Source organism: Castanea sativa, chromosome 11, assembly GCF_040712315.1.
Source record: "Castanea sativa cultivar Marrone di Chiusa Pesio chromosome 11, ASM4071231v1".
NCBI lineage: Eukaryota > Viridiplantae > Streptophyta > Magnoliopsida > Fagales > Fagaceae > Castanea > Castanea sativa.
This window is the reverse complement of record NC_134023.1, coordinates 64646233-64662690: the sequence shown is the minus strand read 5'-3', so window position 1 is coordinate 64662690 and position 16458 is coordinate 64646233. Positions and strand designations below refer to the sequence as shown.

General features: G+C 36.2%; 2 protein-coding genes across 3 annotated transcripts; one reads left to right on the top strand and one right to left on the bottom strand.

Annotated features, from left to right (window-relative positions):
* Window positions 1-2338: 2338 nt before the first annotated feature.
* Window positions 2339-6662, top strand: LOC142618090 (protein RETICULATA-RELATED 4, chloroplastic-like). Its single transcript, XM_075791086.1, has 9 exons — window positions 2339-3204; window positions 4161-4229; window positions 4370-4501; window positions 4605-4658; window positions 4740-4784; window positions 5618-5757; window positions 5905-6030; window positions 6122-6200; window positions 6360-6662. The coding sequence occupies exons 1-8, from the start codon at window positions 2620-2622 to the stop codon at window positions 6168-6170; spliced, it is 1200 nt and encodes a 399-aa protein (XP_075647201.1). The 5' UTR covers window positions 2339-2619; the 3' UTR covers window positions 6171-6200; window positions 6360-6662.
* A 1022-nt stretch (window positions 6663-7684) lies between these two features.
* Window positions 7685-13782, bottom strand: LOC142614823 (putative disease resistance RPP13-like protein 1). Of its 2 annotated transcripts, none has more exons than XM_075787460.1 (2): window positions 9770-13782; window positions 7685-8194 (listed from the first exon to the last, which is right to left on the bottom strand). In XM_075787460.1, exons 1-2 carry the CDS (start codon window positions 13446-13448, stop codon window positions 8178-8180), a joined length of 3696 nt encoding a protein of 1231 aa, XP_075643575.1. In that variant the 5' UTR covers window positions 13449-13782; the 3' UTR covers window positions 7685-8177. The 2 variants fall into 2 exon arrangements, with proteins under 2 accessions (XP_075643575.1, XP_075643574.1); XM_075787459.1 differs by having other exon boundaries at window positions 7686-8194; window positions 9118-13782.
* Window positions 13783-16458: the final 2676 nt, after the last annotated feature.

Below are 16458 nucleotides of genomic sequence, written 5' to 3'. Positions count from 1 at the left end.
CAGTAAAACTAAATCGAGTGCATGAGACTTGAGTTCTACGTGTATAAAAATCTCCACATCAGCCTTTCAGAGCATCAAAATCGAGTGCGTGAGACTCGATTTCGTTCGCTGAAATCGAGTTTAACAAACTCGAGATATTAGTTTGCTAAAATGTTTCAAAAACATGCCCACTCCAAAACCTCAACGTGCTTGCTTGCATTGAGGTTTTTATTTTTATTTTTATTTTTTATTAATATCTAAATACGATAGAATTTAACTCGGTTCAATTTGGTCTATTTTGGTCTAATTCGGTCTAAATTGGTTTACTTTTTTCTTTTTGGTTCTTTTTGGTCTAAGTCCACTTCGGTCTATTTTAGTCCATTTTAGTATAATTCGGTCCAATTCGATCTACTTAGTCCACATTGGTCTAATTTGGACCATTTCAATTTATTTCAGTGCACTTAATAATGGAAAAAATGGATTTTGTTATCAGACATAAGGGCATTTCTTTGGAAAATATTATAGAATATGAGAAAAACACTATTTGTTTTTTTTACAGTTTTATAGATTTCCTCCTAAATATTAATATCAAAATTTTTATAAAATGATTCATTAACAAATACTCTAAAGACACTTCTCAACCAGACATTTTGTAAAAAAGAAAAAAAAGAAAAAAGAAGAAGAAGGTAATCTTTGTAATAAGACGGCCTACTTTTTTTTTTGAAAGCGAGACAGCCTACTTTCGAATATGTGTTCGTAAAAATTCCTATTTTCCTTTAGTTCGTCTCAGTATCTATCTATAGGTTTAGATTCCAAGTTTTTTTTTTTTTTTTTTTTTTCAAGAGATTCTATTCCTCTATATGGTGCGTGCCACACACCCTTAATCACTGGTCACTAATTTGGCAAAACAATTCCTACACGCTCATTCCTTGTAGTAGGAAAAGCTCCACAGTCCAAACTAAAATTTTAACACTTTCCAGTTGTGAATAATGGACCCATGTTTTGTTTTGCAGCGAATGGCTTGTATGAGATAATGGTCCTTATTAAATTCTGAAATTTCTGTGGCTTCTATTGAAGAAGGGGGCACAAAGTCATTTACAAGTTTGTGGAAATCTGAATGCAACTTTTATTAAGAGATTTGTTTTCTTGTTCTAAATTTCAAATTTAACATGTCATGGGGTGATTGGGTCCCATCTTCATTGATAGTTCATTTATATTCTCTAATCTTTAGTCTGTTTTGAGGCAATTGTTGTCATTCAAATTCTTTTCTCTGTAACCATGCGATTAATATTTCAATTGAATTAAATAGGAAGAAAAAAAAATTTTAATTAGTGGGAATTAATGTTATCCACATGTACATGTCTAATTTTACCAATCTTTTGTACATGTGGATCTCCGTTGAAAAGTCTTAATGACAAACTACTAAAATCTTCTTCGCCAAATTTGTTGAAAAAGTAAAAATTAAGTATAATTCTTTTTAAGTATAGTATATTATGTTTCTAAATTAAATTCCAACACCTAAATACTTAGGTGCAATCATTCACATGTGTTGTGAAACTTTAGAGTGATAAAATTTTCTTATCAGCATGTAATAATCTAAACTAGCATGAAGTTGGAGAATATCCCTAATTCTTTAAAACAAAATTATATATTATTTTAATTGGTTTAAATAAACAGACCCCTAAAATTTGAGGGAAATATGAGTGTTTTCCATACTTGTGGTGCTTGAATACGGGTTCAAAAAGTTCCTATTGAAAATAACAAGAAATATAAGTTAAATTACAAAACTTTTGTGACACAAAAAAATAAAAAACTTTAGTTAATGCAAAGCTAAATGGACTCATTGTAAATTTTATGGTAACATACAAAGAAGAAGTTAGTTTATATTATTGAAACAAATAACTTTAACTAAAACTTTGAAATTCATATCCTTTACTCTAAATACTATTATGCCAATAAACAAAATTTTTCTTCAAATTAGTTTAGAGAGAAACCCTTCAAACTTCTCATATATCTTTATATTGAGTGTGAATTTTGAAAATCTAACTGTTGAATTATATGTTCTTATTATATCTTTCATGCTTGTAAAATTTCAAGAAGTTCAAAGATTAATTGTTATGTCATCAAACAAATATTAAAAAATTTCAAATTTTATAAGTTTGTTGATTGAATAATAAATAATATTAAATTTGAACGAAATTTAATATGCATGTTAAGAATGTAAGGAAATGAAATTTAACAGTTAAATTTTTAAAATTCAAGTTCAAAAAAGAAATATATGAAAAGATTGAAGAGATTTTTTTTTAAAAATTTTATTTTAACGGATAGTATATAATCCCTTGATCTAGAAAAAAAACTCCCACCAAAATTACCAGTTAACGGTCTGACTAGAAACTAGATAGTGTCCAAGCTCCAAAGACTCCACGTACCTGCTTGTAAGTGTGTGGCGACTGTCAGTCTCTTCTTCTACTTCTATCCATCTCTTTCTCTCTGCCATTATTTTATTCATCACACCCCCATCATCTACCCCCTCTTCACCACCAAACAAATCCAAAAAAAAAAAAAAAAAACACCAACTCCCTTCAAACTCTCTCTCTAAAAAAACACCAAACTTCCTTCAACTCTCTCTCTCTCTCTCTCATGGCTGTCACTTTCTCCAACTTCTCCACCAACCCTTTCACTCTTCCCTCCTCCCCATCTCACCACTATCATCCCTCTTCACCTCAAACCTTCACCATCACAACCCACCGCTTCCCCACCACCACCACCACCACCACTACTTCACGCCTCTTCACTCCTTCTCTCATTACTTTCACCACCTTTCACAAGCGTCCCACCACCATCACTCACTCCACCTTCAACACCGGCGGAGGCGGCGGCATAGGCGGTGGAGAAGGAGGAGGAGGAGGAGGAGGTGGAGATAGTGGTAATGATGATAATAACAATGGTAATAGTGATGATGGTGACAAGGAAAGGAATAAAGAAGAGGCTGTGATGGCCTTGTTAGAGGCTGGTAGGTCAGTGGAGACTGTGCCAAAGGACTTGGCTGCGGCTATCGAGGCTGGAAGGCTACCTGGGTCGATTGTTAAGAGGTACTTTGAGCTCGAAAAGTCGGTATTGTTCCGATGGTTGCTTCAGTTTGGTGGGTTTAAGGAGCGTTTGCTTGCTGATGACCTTTTCTTGACAAAGGTTGCCATAGAGTGTGGTGTTGGCATCTTCACCAAGGTTTTTGCTTTTGTTTCTGCTTCTTCACACTGCTCTACCATTCTCTTTTGCTTGTTTTTATACCCACCAATGATAGATTCTAGCTTTCTTTGTCGTGTTCTAATAAATTAGAACCTGTTCCAAAAGCTATTAGAATAATAGTTATATGATTAAATTCATGGTTTTTAGCAAAGTAAACCTTTAGACAATACGTAATTTATCATAGAAAGGAGTGAGTGGTCTTGAGTTCTAACCTTTTTCTAATCTTTCACATGAAAAGGCTAAGATAATTAGTAATTTATTATGGTATCAAATGGTCCAAAGTTCAAACCTCGTCTCAATTCTACCTCTTATTTAAAAAGTTAATAATAGAAAACAATGAATTCAATCATTTAATCGGAAAGAATGAATGAAATTTGTTAACCATTGTTCTAACACAGTAGGGATCCAACATACAGAACTTTTATCCTTTTTTAAATGGAAATTTAGGACCACTTGTTCTAATAATATGGTAAATTACTATTTGTTTTAAATGCTTACGCTATTTGGGAATTGTGAATTATTCATTTTTTATAATAGTTTCTGCTTCACACTGCTCTACCTTTCTTTGCTTCTTTTCATATCAACTGCTACAAAATTCTAGCTTTCCTTGCTGTGTGTTTCTGCTTCACAATAATCTATCATTATTTTCTTCTTTTCATACTAATTACTACTAGGTTCTACCTATCTTTGCTGTGTGTGTTTCTGCATCACAATGCTCTATCATTCTTTGCCTCTAATTATATCCATTTCTAGATTATAGCTTATTTTCCGCTGGCTGTGCGTGTGTGTTAGTTTGTTTCTGCTTCACACCACAATATTTTGTTTCTTCTCATTAATTACTAAAAGATTCTAGCTTTCTTTGCTGCGTGTATGTTTAAGAGAAATAATTATTTTATTATTCGGATAGAATATTTATCCATCTGTTTTCCTTGCAGACTGCAGCAGAGTTGGAGAGGCGTAGAGAAAAGTTTACCAAGGAGCTAGATTTCGTTTTTGCCGATGTGGTATGTTTTATTGATTATCTGAATCTACTGTGACGCTCCACAAGATTTTATGTCTCAAATTTGAAGTGTTACTTGTTTCTTTTTAATTCAAGTCAACAATGAATGGAATTTGCATCTTTCTGATATAGTTTTCATCTTAGGTGATGGCCATCATAGCAGATTTTATGCTTGTCTGGCTTCCTGCTCCTACTGTTTCTCTCCGCCCACCTCTTGCAGTCAGTGCCGGATCAATTGCTAAGTTTTTCTATGGCTGTCCTGACAATGCGTTTCAGGTAATTGTTTGCGTTTCGGGGTGTTGTTTTGATCCTCAACTTCAACATTATATGAACCTTATATAATGTAATCAATTATTTTCTTCTAAAATTCTCCATGCAGGTGGCTTTGTCTGGAACTTCTTATTCATTTTTACAGAGAATAGGTGCAATAGTGGTATGTCTTGGATAACTGTAAGGATTTTAACTGTAGTTTACAATGAATCAGAAATTTATGGTATATCAATCTCTTTTGCAGCGTAATGGAGCCAAACTATTTGTAGTTGGGACTGGTGCATCTTTGGTAAGTGGAAAGTGGAAACCATACATGTTTTGAAATGCCTTGTATGTAATTTTCTTTCTATTTAGTTGTTGTATATTTTGAATTTGTCCTAACCACTTTTGTGCTCTGTTGTCTATCAAAAGGGAATTTCCATAGTTTGTTGCCATCTACAATAACCATACTTTATGAATTAGAGAAGTCCTAGTATGGGTGCTTCCTAATTCCTAAAGCACATTTTATTTATTCTATCTTTATTTTGTATATTCTTTGTGGAAAACATAATAGAAGTATATAACTTCACATACTAATTCACAATTAGATACACCTGGTTTGAGAACTGGAAACATAGTGCACCAAGGCTATTTCAAGAAATGTACTTCAGTAATTGTGTGCAAATTGTTTTATAGGGTTTTGGATTTGATGACAGTTGATAAACAGGCTTTGATATGTTTTATGTAATGAGGTGTCCAAAATGCAGTGTGTTGTGTTATGTTATTTATAAGATTGCTTTTATGTGGTAGAAAATAAAGGCTGCATGTCAAAGTTCTATTTGTTAAAATAATGGTTAAATAATTTTATTCTCCTTTCTCTAATAACTTAAGATTTTGAGATCAGTGATAATTTATTACGGTATCAAAGTAAGTAATCTAGAGTTCAAACACTATCTTCACTATACTTTCCATTTAAAAATTTAAAATCCCACCTGTTGGGCTCCATTTATTAACAGTAAATGCTTAAGCTTTTGGGATAGTAGTAATTTATCATTAACTATCATTTTTTTTTTTTTTTTTGGTTTAGGGCTCATGATATCACTATCTATTTGGTGTCATACGACTAATGGCAGCATTTTTCAGGTTGGTACAGGGATAACAAATTTGTTGATCAATGCACGAAAGGCTATTGATAAATCCTTCGCTGGTGAAGCAGAGGATGTGCCTGTATTATCAACCAGTGTTGCATATGGTGTTTATATGGCAGTTTCTAGTAATCTAAGGTATGTGGGTTTATTTGCAACCACATCATAACATATTAATACTCATTTAGTCATGAAAAGGTGAGGCTAGTAATAGCTGATCATCATCTGTATGTACAGACAATAGTCAGTTTACAGGACAAATTATATGGTTTCTTTGTTTAACAGGTACCAAGTTCTTGCTGGAATAATTGAACAACGAATCCTAGAGCCCTTTCTGCATCAACACAAGATTATTCTGGGTGCTATTTGCTTTGTTGTTCGAACTGGCAACACATTCTTGGGGTCATTGATGTAAGATTTGAGATCTCCTAGGGTGTCATATGTCAATTTTTCATATTTCTTCTTTTCACGTCTCAAGTTCTTTTATACATTCTGCAAACAGGTGGGTGGATTATGCACGCTGGACTGGAATCCAAAAGATACGGGAGTAGAGGCTGGAAAATATCATTTTCATCATTATTGTAAGTAATTTTCAAAATTGAATAGATGTTTTTTTTTTCCATTTGTGCAATTGCAGAGGATGATGGTAGATCAATTCGGGTTCTGTGGTTTTGTACATTGTGTATTTATTTTATGAAATCAGAAGTGTGGATGTAAATATATTATAATGAATGTTATAGGCACCTAGAATTTCCCCACGTGTTGTGGTCACCTGTCGACAACTGCACAAAAATCCAACTACAAATTGAGTCGCATTCATGCTAGACAATTGGTGTTGGTGCCATTCTAATGGTGTGGTATGAACTGAGCAGGCATTGACAACAGGGTGGCTAAAATAAATTCTATTCGGAATTCTATTTGTTATATTTGTAGTGGTTAAAGAATGCATTCTAGCGTTTGCCTTGGACAGTTGGAGGGCAAAGCAGTGTAACAGCTTTGTTAATGTGAATTTATTAATTGTTAAGTAAATTTTATTTGGCTCCCTTTGTGGCACTTGAGTTTCAATATGAAGCATAATCCATGTTATGGTTGCCCTCTTCCTCCATTCCTCAAATTTCAAGCAAAATTTTCATTATGCAAAATAGCATCCATCCATGTTTTGGTTTTAATTGATATTATGCCAAGTAGCCCTGCCTGTCCTTCATGCACCTCAGTTAAAAGAACAATGTCCCTTCCAGGACTTCAGCTGTTATTTATCTTTTAAAGCTCCTATACTCATACTTTATGGCTTTATTTTGCGCAGTATTTTTTGTTTGAAGACATTTTGCTCCATGTATTTAAATAACTCTAAAAGTATCTGCAATCAAATAAATTCCTTGAAGGCAAATGGTCTATTTTGGTCCTTGCATTTTGGTCATTGGCAAATTGATCGCCTACTATCAACTCACTAATAAAAATTGATTACTACCAAAATGCAAGGACTTAATTGACAATGACCACAAAATGATATTTTTCCTTCTTTTAATTTGAAAATTGTACTTCAAAAAAAGTTGGGGTCATTTTTTAATCTTTTTTTTTTTATACGATAGGATATTAAACCTATGATGTTCGTTCCATAATGACTGTTTTTTATTATCAAGCTAAAATGCCAATTGATTTATTTTCAGTGTAAATCAATACGTAGGTTCTTATTAACTCAACTAATAAAGTTTCTTATTATCAAATAAGAGACCTTTTTTTTCTCTTAACATTAAGAGAGGCATCTGTTAAGTCCTATGTACACCTAGTTATGTGAACTTGTACTTTTATGCAAAGAACATTGCAAAACCGCTCACAAAGGACAATTGGCTAGATAATATTCAGTATTGTTTTCTCCATTAATGCATCCTTTGGTTGTAGACTCGCCAAGAAAACAGTAGATAGAGAGGAAATGAATAAAAATAAAGGAAAAAGAAATTGTCCACCAATATTGCAAAGTAGAGTTTCAGTAATGCATCCTGACTTGATGTGAAAACAATACAAAGAGGAAGAGAGTAAAAATAACGCCAAAAAAAATTGGCATCAATATTGCAGAATAGAGTTAACAGTCCAAAAATATTTAGGAAACAAATTGTAAAAGGCCATAACCACTTTTGAAGATTTCAGATGTTAGCAATGTTAGAACAAAGAGAGAGAAAAGAGAAAATTGACATGGAGATTTATGTGGTTTGAAAATATGCCTACATCTGCCAAAGTATGCAGTGGGAAAATTCACTATTAAAGAAAAATAAAGGGTTTACAATAAATTTATAGTGCCTCTAGAAAAGCCCAAAACCAGGACACTGAATTTCCCAATGAAGGGGTAAACAAAGCCACGTTGGGCCTCACGGCCTCCACTTAGTTGCGCTCTGCTACACTCCACTCATGAGGCCTCTAGACTAGAGACCGATGCTACTTTTTTATTCAGAATATGAGCCACTATCTCTAACAGACATAGTAAAGACAGTAAACTAACAACAACAAGACAAAAACAAATATTCCTTCCACACACAGCACTTGGAAAGTTGAAACGAATTGCATCAGCCTTTCGAACTATCTGCAAGCATCAAAGACAGTAAGATCCATCAGTGATGTACCTAAAGGGCAAGAAGTCCTACCAGAATTCCTCTGTTGTAATGAAAACTTGGAAAAAAAATGTTTCAACAAGAAATATTTGTATCTGTATCTACTTTCTAGTAATGCAGATATGCAGCAATCCTATATTAGACAGTTGCCATGGTTATTATGTGACGCTTCACATAGGTTATGGCACCATATATAAAGAATTAGTTAGACTAAAGAGTATATACACTGCCATCAAATTAGAAGGAGAAAGTAAAACGACAATATCCAATTATCCATTGAACTTTGAACAATAACTTGATGTAGGGTAGTAGTAGTTATGGCAGAAAAGAAATCTGCTTAGGTTCTGCATGATAGATAAGAATTTAAGAACCATTAACCCTAGATGAGAAGCTGATGTGAAAACCCAATAACTGGATGAGATTTTATGAAGTAAAATCATCATCAATAACAGTCTGGAGTTGATAGCCTCTAAATGGTAAAATTCTAGACCCCAATTTCATTGCTTAGGACATAGTGAAACTACATGACATAAAGATTGAGTTAGTTTTCTCATTGACAATATTCTCAAAAATGCAATGAATCTGTAATAATGGTTAATTTATTTCCTTTATGTCCAGGCATATGCCAAAACCTATGTGTAAGTATAAAATGAAAATAAGTTAGTGATGCAAACTATAAAACCAGAGGTGGCTATGGCAGGTTCTTAAATATAGTAAGGTATATACTGCAAAAATCATGTAAGAGGTTATCACAGAACTCAGCTTTGGTTCTCATTTTGTTACTGTGCTGGGTTTACCTGGCTAAATATACAAAATATTGAACACTGTCCTATAAAAAGTTTGGACATGTATTCTGTGTAAACATATAAATTTGGAGATTTAATAAATGACTTACCTAGATGTCAATGCAATGCGAAAGTTGAACATCCTCTTGTTTGCAAAATCAGGAATTCACCTGTTGAGCTGTGTTGTGAATGAATCTGTTGTTACTGTTTCATGGATGAATTTGTTGTCAATCAAAACACAAGGGATGTGAGCTATCTTGGACCACTCTTGTCCTTTCTCGTTATTGCAATGTTGACTAAGCAGAGGACAATTACGGATTTCCAGTTGTGTAAGTGAGGGAGGCAGGCCCTCCTTTGGTAAGGATGTGAGCTTTAGGCAATTATAGATTTTTAGTTGGTTTAAAGATGTGAGGTTTTGAAACCCCTTGGGGGACAGACATTCCAGGTTTTGAAAATATGAAATGCATAGAATTGAGAGAGAGTTTGGCAGCAGCATCATGACCCCATTCTCCCTCTCACCTGGAAAGGAATCAACATCTAGACATTCACCATGAATGGAGAGTTTTATAAGAGACGTGAGTTGTTGCAACCCCCACTCAAACATTGGTTTGTAGAACTTCAGGTCATTCATATTAAGTTCTATTAGGTTGGTGGGTAAACCCTCTTGTGGAGAGGGCAGACTGTCTAGACTGTTAGATATATCCAATTTTTGAAGAGAAGTGAGGTTGCGCATACCGTTAGGTAAGGCCTTGAGATTCTTACAGTTTTTGATCCCGAGAACTCTCAGGTTTGAAGGCAACCCTGCTGCTGGGAAGGAAGAAAAACTTTGACACCAAAAAATTTGAAACTGGCGAAGTTTGCTGAGGTTGTGTAGGTCCTCCGGCAAGGATTTAAGGCCATGGCAATTCCAAATCTTAATGCATTCAAGGGATGTGTTCTGGTGCAACCTCTCTGCTATTTTCTGCAGCTTCGAGATTGATTGAATCTCAAGGTGTTGAAGTGCTGCTGGCAATTTACCTGTTGATGACAAACACATGAGCTTTGGGCAATCCCTCAGAAGGAGGTGTGTAAGCGTGGCAGGTAACTTGCCACTTGAAGTTAAGGTTGTGAGAGATGGACATGATTTGATGTCTAAGTACTGAAGATGAGTTTTGCTTCTGTTGTTGATATCCTCATCATGCATCACTGAAGAAGAAGAAGAACCCTCTCCCTCGTCTAGCACACACTGCAAATTCATACAATGAGATATCTCCAACCTTTTTAGAGTTGTTGGTAGCTGTCCTCTGGCAATGGACTTCATAGAATCACAACGAACAACACACAACTGCTCAAGACATGCATTTTCTCTGCTCTGCAACGTTCCCTCTGGTAGTAATGATTTCAGACCACGGCAGCTTTTTATTTGAATTACTTTCAGCATGGATGGAAAACCAGATGCTGGAAAGGAAACTAGTGTTGGGCAGTCTTCAATAGACAGCTCTCGTAGGAATTTGAGTCTGTGCAACCCTTTAGGTGTTTTCTCCCACAAAGTTGTGAGCTTTTCAGAATCAACAATCTTCAAATATTCTACTTTACTTACTCCATGCATTAACCCTGCTGTTACATGTCCAAACTCTGAAATTTTTGAAAAAACCATGGAGTATGGTGAGCCAAAGCCAACTGAACTTTCACACTCCACTCTTTTGCATCCCTCAATTACTAATACACACAGCATTGGTAAGTTTGAAACTGAAACTACCAAATTCCAACATCCATGAATCACAAGCTTTTTTAATGAAGGAAGATGGTCTGGCAATTTTCTCACCAGATTATGGCATCTTATGATTGAAAGCTTACGCAAGCAAGCAAATGCTTCATTAACTCCAAGAGGAATCCAGTTTTCCCATCTTGGCATATCCTCAAAATGTAAAGTCTCCAAGGATTGAAAAGGTCTCGAGCAACTTTCCCCATAAAACTCTTGGCCAACACTCTTCACTCCAGCCATTCCTTTAATGAGAAGATCTTTGAGAAAGGGTAGTTGCCCAACTGGTGGCAAGGAATTGCAGTTCTCACAATTTTCAAACCTTAGGAGCACTAAATTAGAAAATGAAGGATCTCCTATCCAAGTTGGGAATTTGGTTCCACCATAGCACTTCACAGTAAGCTCTTTCAACTTCACATTAGGCTGTAGCATGTTAAGTACTTCCAACTGGGTTTCTTCATCTTGTGATTCATTAAGGTTGCTACTCCATTCCATCACAACTTCATTAAGGTCTTGCTTACCATATAAATAACTGTCTCTTGCCTCCTGAGCTTTAGTTACATTCTCCAATTTTGAGATGCAGAGTGTCCCTCGAAGATGCACCAAGGGCCCTAGCTCTCTTATTACACAGAAACTATCTGCTTTGCCCACAACAAAGTTGGACAATGTTTGGAGACTAGTCAAATTACCTATGCTTAGAGGCATTCCTTCCAATAAATTTGATCCAAAAATATTCAAATGACGCAGGTTGAACAGTTTACCAAAATCAGGAGGCAAGAACTTTAAAGAAGAGCAATTTTCTAATAGCAATGTTTGTAAATTGTAAAGAGTGCTTATTGATGCAGGCAAGCTTCTGAGTTGTGTGCGAGAAAGATCAAGGTACCGCAAATGCTTGAGATCACCAATTGTTTCTGGTAGATAAACTATGCGATATCCACTCAAAGAAAGCACCCTTAGGTTTTGTAATTTAGGCAGCAATTGATTAATAATGTGATAAGACAGATAGGAGTACCCAACATATGGTGCCATTAGTGGTAGGAAGGTCCGCAAATGCTTGAATTCAGAAATTGCCTCAAACTTCTTAGCTCCATCATATCTGCTACCAACAAAAGATAAGTGGCGAGCTTTACTGGAAACTTTGCTTCGCTCGTTGCCCTCCAGTTTAGTCTCCAACCTAAAGTAGCTTATTCCTGCAACCCATTGAGCTAAATCACTGATGAGGTCGTGCATCACAAATCGTGATTTATTACTGCTTGACTGCTGAAAAAATGACCTTGACAGTAGATCACGAAAGTACTCGCCACCTAAATCTTCCATTGGCTTATCACCTTCTGCTTGAAAAATCAAACCTTCTGCCATCCAAAGCAGGATCAGTTGCTTCTCTTCATATTCATAGTCCCTTGGGAATAATGAACAATAAGCGAAGCACCTCTTTAGATGATGAGGGAGATGGTGGTAGCTCAATCTTAATATGGGAAATATGTCACTTCCCATGTTTGATGAACTCCACAATTTGCTATTCATTATATCCTCCCACTCATCTAACTCTTTACCACGGAAAATGCCACCAAGAGTCCTTGCTGCCAAAGGCAATCCCCTGCACCTTTCAAGAATTTTCTCACGAATTAGGCCTGAATTCCCAGGTCTACCAACATTTTCATTCATCAAGGAATGCTGGACAAATATTGCCCAGCAATCATTGTCGGATATGAAATCCAGATTATAAGACTGAACTGCTCCCATCACCTTTCCAACACTTGCATTTCGTGTTGTCATGATTATTTGACTCCCTGCTGCTCCAGCCCTGAAAGGAGGTAGCAGTGCTTCCCACAGGCCATAATTCTCATTCCAAAGATCATCTAAAACAAGCAAGAACTTTTTACCCTCTAATTCACTTGCCAGCTTCACCTGAACTTCATTCAACTCTTTGAGATGGCAGGGTTGGGAAGTGACTGATTCAAGAAGAGCTTTTGTTACCATCATAACATCAAAGTCATCAGATACACATATCCAGGCTCTTGGATTGAAATGCTTAACTGCATCATCATTGTACACAAGCCTAGCAAGTGTTGTCTTACCAACCCCAGCCATACCAACAATAGAGAAGACATGAAAATTAGCATCATCAGTTTGCTCATCTTTTAAAATGAGTTCTATAATCTTCTTTCTATCTTCATCTCTGCCTATCACAGGTCCATATGGCACACTTGTGCTGGATGGCCTTTTCCATATCTTTACAGACATACCACCATCTTTCAACCCAAGTCTGTCTTTTTGTTCAGTTATTTCATTTAACCGTTTACTGATTTTTTCAATCTCAGACTTCATCTTAAGGTTGAATTTAACAGCACTAGGAGTAAAACGAGTAGGGACTAAGCTTCTAACCATACTTGCTGGGCTACTAGACTCAAGCTCTGCCTTCAACTTGCGCTGCATAACTTCAATGGCAAAATCATCAAATAAGTCTTCAAGATCATAAGCCAAATCTCCGATAGCTTCCAGCCATTGCTTCACATCCGCATCTGTCAGTTGCTTCTCCTCAGCATCTTTAAGAACATTCTGGATTGCCAACAGGGTTTGCCTCCATTTCTCCAGCTTCTTCTTGACACTTTCCCTGAACACCAAGCTCATCAACTCACGGGGTGCTAACCTATCAAACAACACTTGAAGGAAAGCTGAAAGAAACACCTCTGCCAACATGGTCTCAGTTATAAGACAAAGAAGGAATCTGGGTTCTGAATTTTGATGGAAAAGAAAGGAAAGGGTAAAAAATGGCTTGCTTCTTTGATAGCTTCTTGTGCAGTTTGCAATTTGGTTATGGTTTAGAACTTGCAATGTATACTCAAAAAGGCTGGATAGAGAATGGTTAGTAGTAAACGATGCCAAGTTGGGTCATTACTAGGTCTAAGAGTTCAGCCTTTCCCAGTTAATTGCTATAGCATGGTATCTGAATGTGAAAAATTCCATGAGTTACTATGACCCAATTGTCATTTGGGAAATAGACTTAGATGGATATTAGAGACTTCACATTGGTTAGGTGGGGGGAACTTTTATTTTTTGTTTTTAAGAATCAAGTGGGTTTGAACTTAATTCAATAAGAATATATTAATAATTAACAAATTATCAAGTCAATGCTATAATGGAAAGTCCCAGTAAACGAGAGCAATGCCAAGAACCTGCATAGCTTGACTTGTCAACGAGGGAACGTGGTTTCAACCGGATGGTGGAAATTTCCATTCAAAGCTTTTGTACCAAAAATAATAGTCTGATATAGCTTTTCTTTTAAATTTAGATTCTGCTGGTACTTGTTATTTCCGTGATGTAGCCTCTGATTTAGAGGCCTTTGAGTTCTGTTAATGCAAATCCTTTTCACCAAAAAAAAAAAAAAAAAAAAATCCATTGTAATTGGGAGTGTGATGTGACATGTGAAGGATATATTAAGTCCATTTAAGAACAGTTTATTTAGTTGAAATCGAAAACTTTTTACTAAAAGAGGTAATTGAAAACTTGAAATAGTACAGTGAGACTTATAAATAGTACCAAAAAGTGCAATGAGGCTTATGAATAATAGCAAAAATAAGTTGAATAGTAGCAATAATAATCTAACTAGTAAAAAAAAAAAAAAAAACTGACTTTTTAAGCTAATGCCAAACACAACCTTCATATACTATTATGTAATTAATATTGAAGCATGTGAAATATGATAAAAGAAAAATGTCAAAGTTAAGTTATTAACATTTTTATGGGTTATTTGTTGTGGAATGAAAGATATAGGTTCGAATATCTTTTATATCAAAAATCAATTAGTATTTTGATACGTTGATAAAAAAAAATTTGAAATTGATATCATAAATTCTTTCTATTGGATCAATCAAATAAAATAAAAAATTATTATAGAAGGTTTAGAGGACATTATAAGTTCAAATCTATAGTCACTACAAATAATTAAAAAATTACAATAAAAAGTATACAAATTAATCTAAAATGATTGTGATTGGTGTCACTATAATAACATAATAAATTTTGGAAAATATTAAAGTTACAACAAAATTTATTACAAATAACTTACAAATTGATATGACAAGAAATGTAATCAGTATTGTAAGTGCACAATTGCACCTGGACCCAAAGAAGATTATGGGCTCAGGCCCAATGAGCCTTAAACAATAAAATTTGTAGAGTGTGGGCTTGAAATCTAGGTTAGAGGTACTGAGAACTTGACAACAGTCTGAGAGTTACAAACACTTGTGAATAACAATTGTTAATTGCAAATAGGCCTCCTCGGACGTAAGCCGAGGACCAACTCTGTATTATTTCTCTTTCTTTCTTACAGGTTACAATCCTTAATTTCTTTTCTTTTTCTTTAGAGAGAGAGTGAGAGAGAGAGATTCCCCTCTCTTTTGCATTCCTCCCCCTTAAATACTCCTTTTTCTGATGCTTTTTGGGACAGTGATTAGAAGTTTCTGCCTTACTGTTCAGGGGTCACTTCCCCATTAACGCGGCCAGAGAGGTAGGTGCAGAGTCTTTAATGCGGAGGTGGCAGCCTTTGCACTTGATATTTTCTTTAACACTGGTGCATCTAGAAGGTTCAGGGCCCCGAGGAGGAACTCACCCTCGGCTGTATCCTCGGACCCTCGGCATATGGGCCAATTCATAGTACTAACAAATTTCTAGCTTATGAACAGATCGGCCCTCCTTGCTAGAGCCCAAAGGCCCAAATGCCCACCTGGGTCATTTTACTCCCCACAATAGCCCCTCAAAACTCTATTTTTCAGCATCCGAGGAGAAAAATAAGGTTTTGATCCAACGAGAATTTTCCCCACAGGTTTTGTAAATAATTACACGTGTGGAGACCGTTTCGCGTTCTGGAGGGTGCCACCTGGCGGTTTTATTTTCAAAAACGCGCGCATTCATTACCGTAAGTTACACCTTGTCCCCCACGTTCAACAGTGAGATGAGCATCCAACGGTCCTTGTTACTCCGTGAAAATTTGGGCGGGACAAATACAATTTCGAGGCCGCTTCCCGCACGTCGTGATGCTTCGGGAACCTGCGCCTTCATTTATTTCTCCAGAGGCTAATCCCATCAAAACATCAATGATCACCTTTTGTCTGCACAAATCCGTGGAAACTCGCACAACTTCAAATCTGTAAGTTCCTGTTCCTTTTTTCTCTTAACCCTTTCTCCTCGGACCCTGTCCTCGGCTCCCCTTATAACCATTCTCCCTCTTAGAATTTAGCCTTTCGTTCCTTTCTGATGGGAAAGTTCAAGTGTCTAGTTGATACCGCCGCTGGGATGGAAGGTTTTAGAGCCAAGTATCATATTCCCAACGACGTAGGTTTAAAATACTGCCCGGCGGAAGCCGTGGCCGGTTCTAGGAAAACCGGAGAGGTCATCATCCCTATGGTCGCCTTCGTAGAAGGTGGGATGACCCTCCCAATGAAACCCGTAACCAGGGAGTACCTCCGCAACCATCGGTTGTGTCCTGATCAGTGCGCTCCAAACGTTTTTAGAGTTTTAGGTAGCGTCGACGCTCTAAATGAGCAAATGGGTCTGAACCTCACCTGGCATGATGTCGTCTTTATGTACGAATGCCACAAACTCACTGGAGTAGGCTATTACATCAAATCCCGCTCCAGCGTAGTTAGGTTGATCTCTTGTTTGCCCAAGTCCAATAAAGGCATGAAGGATGACTACCTCATCGTCTCTG

Excerpts from the sequence above, each read along its gene's own strand:
- LOC142614823 (XM_075787459.1), bottom strand. The coding sequence starts at position 13,448 with ATGTTGGCAGAGGTGTTTCTTTCAGCTTTCCTTCAAGTGTTGTTTGAT.
- LOC142618090 (XM_075791086.1), top strand. The coding sequence starts at position 2,620 with ATGGCTGTCACTTTCTCCAACTTCTCCACCAACCCTTTCACTCTTCCC. Across the intron at positions 4,502-4,604 it reads GTCCTGACAATGCGTTTCAG|GTGGCTTTGTCTGGAACTTC; the intron begins GTAATTGTTTGC and ends TTCTCCATGCAG. Across the intron at positions 6,031-6,121 it reads ACATTCTTGGGGTCATTGAT|GTGGGTGGATTATGCACGCT; the intron begins GTAAGATTTGAG and ends TTCTGCAAACAG.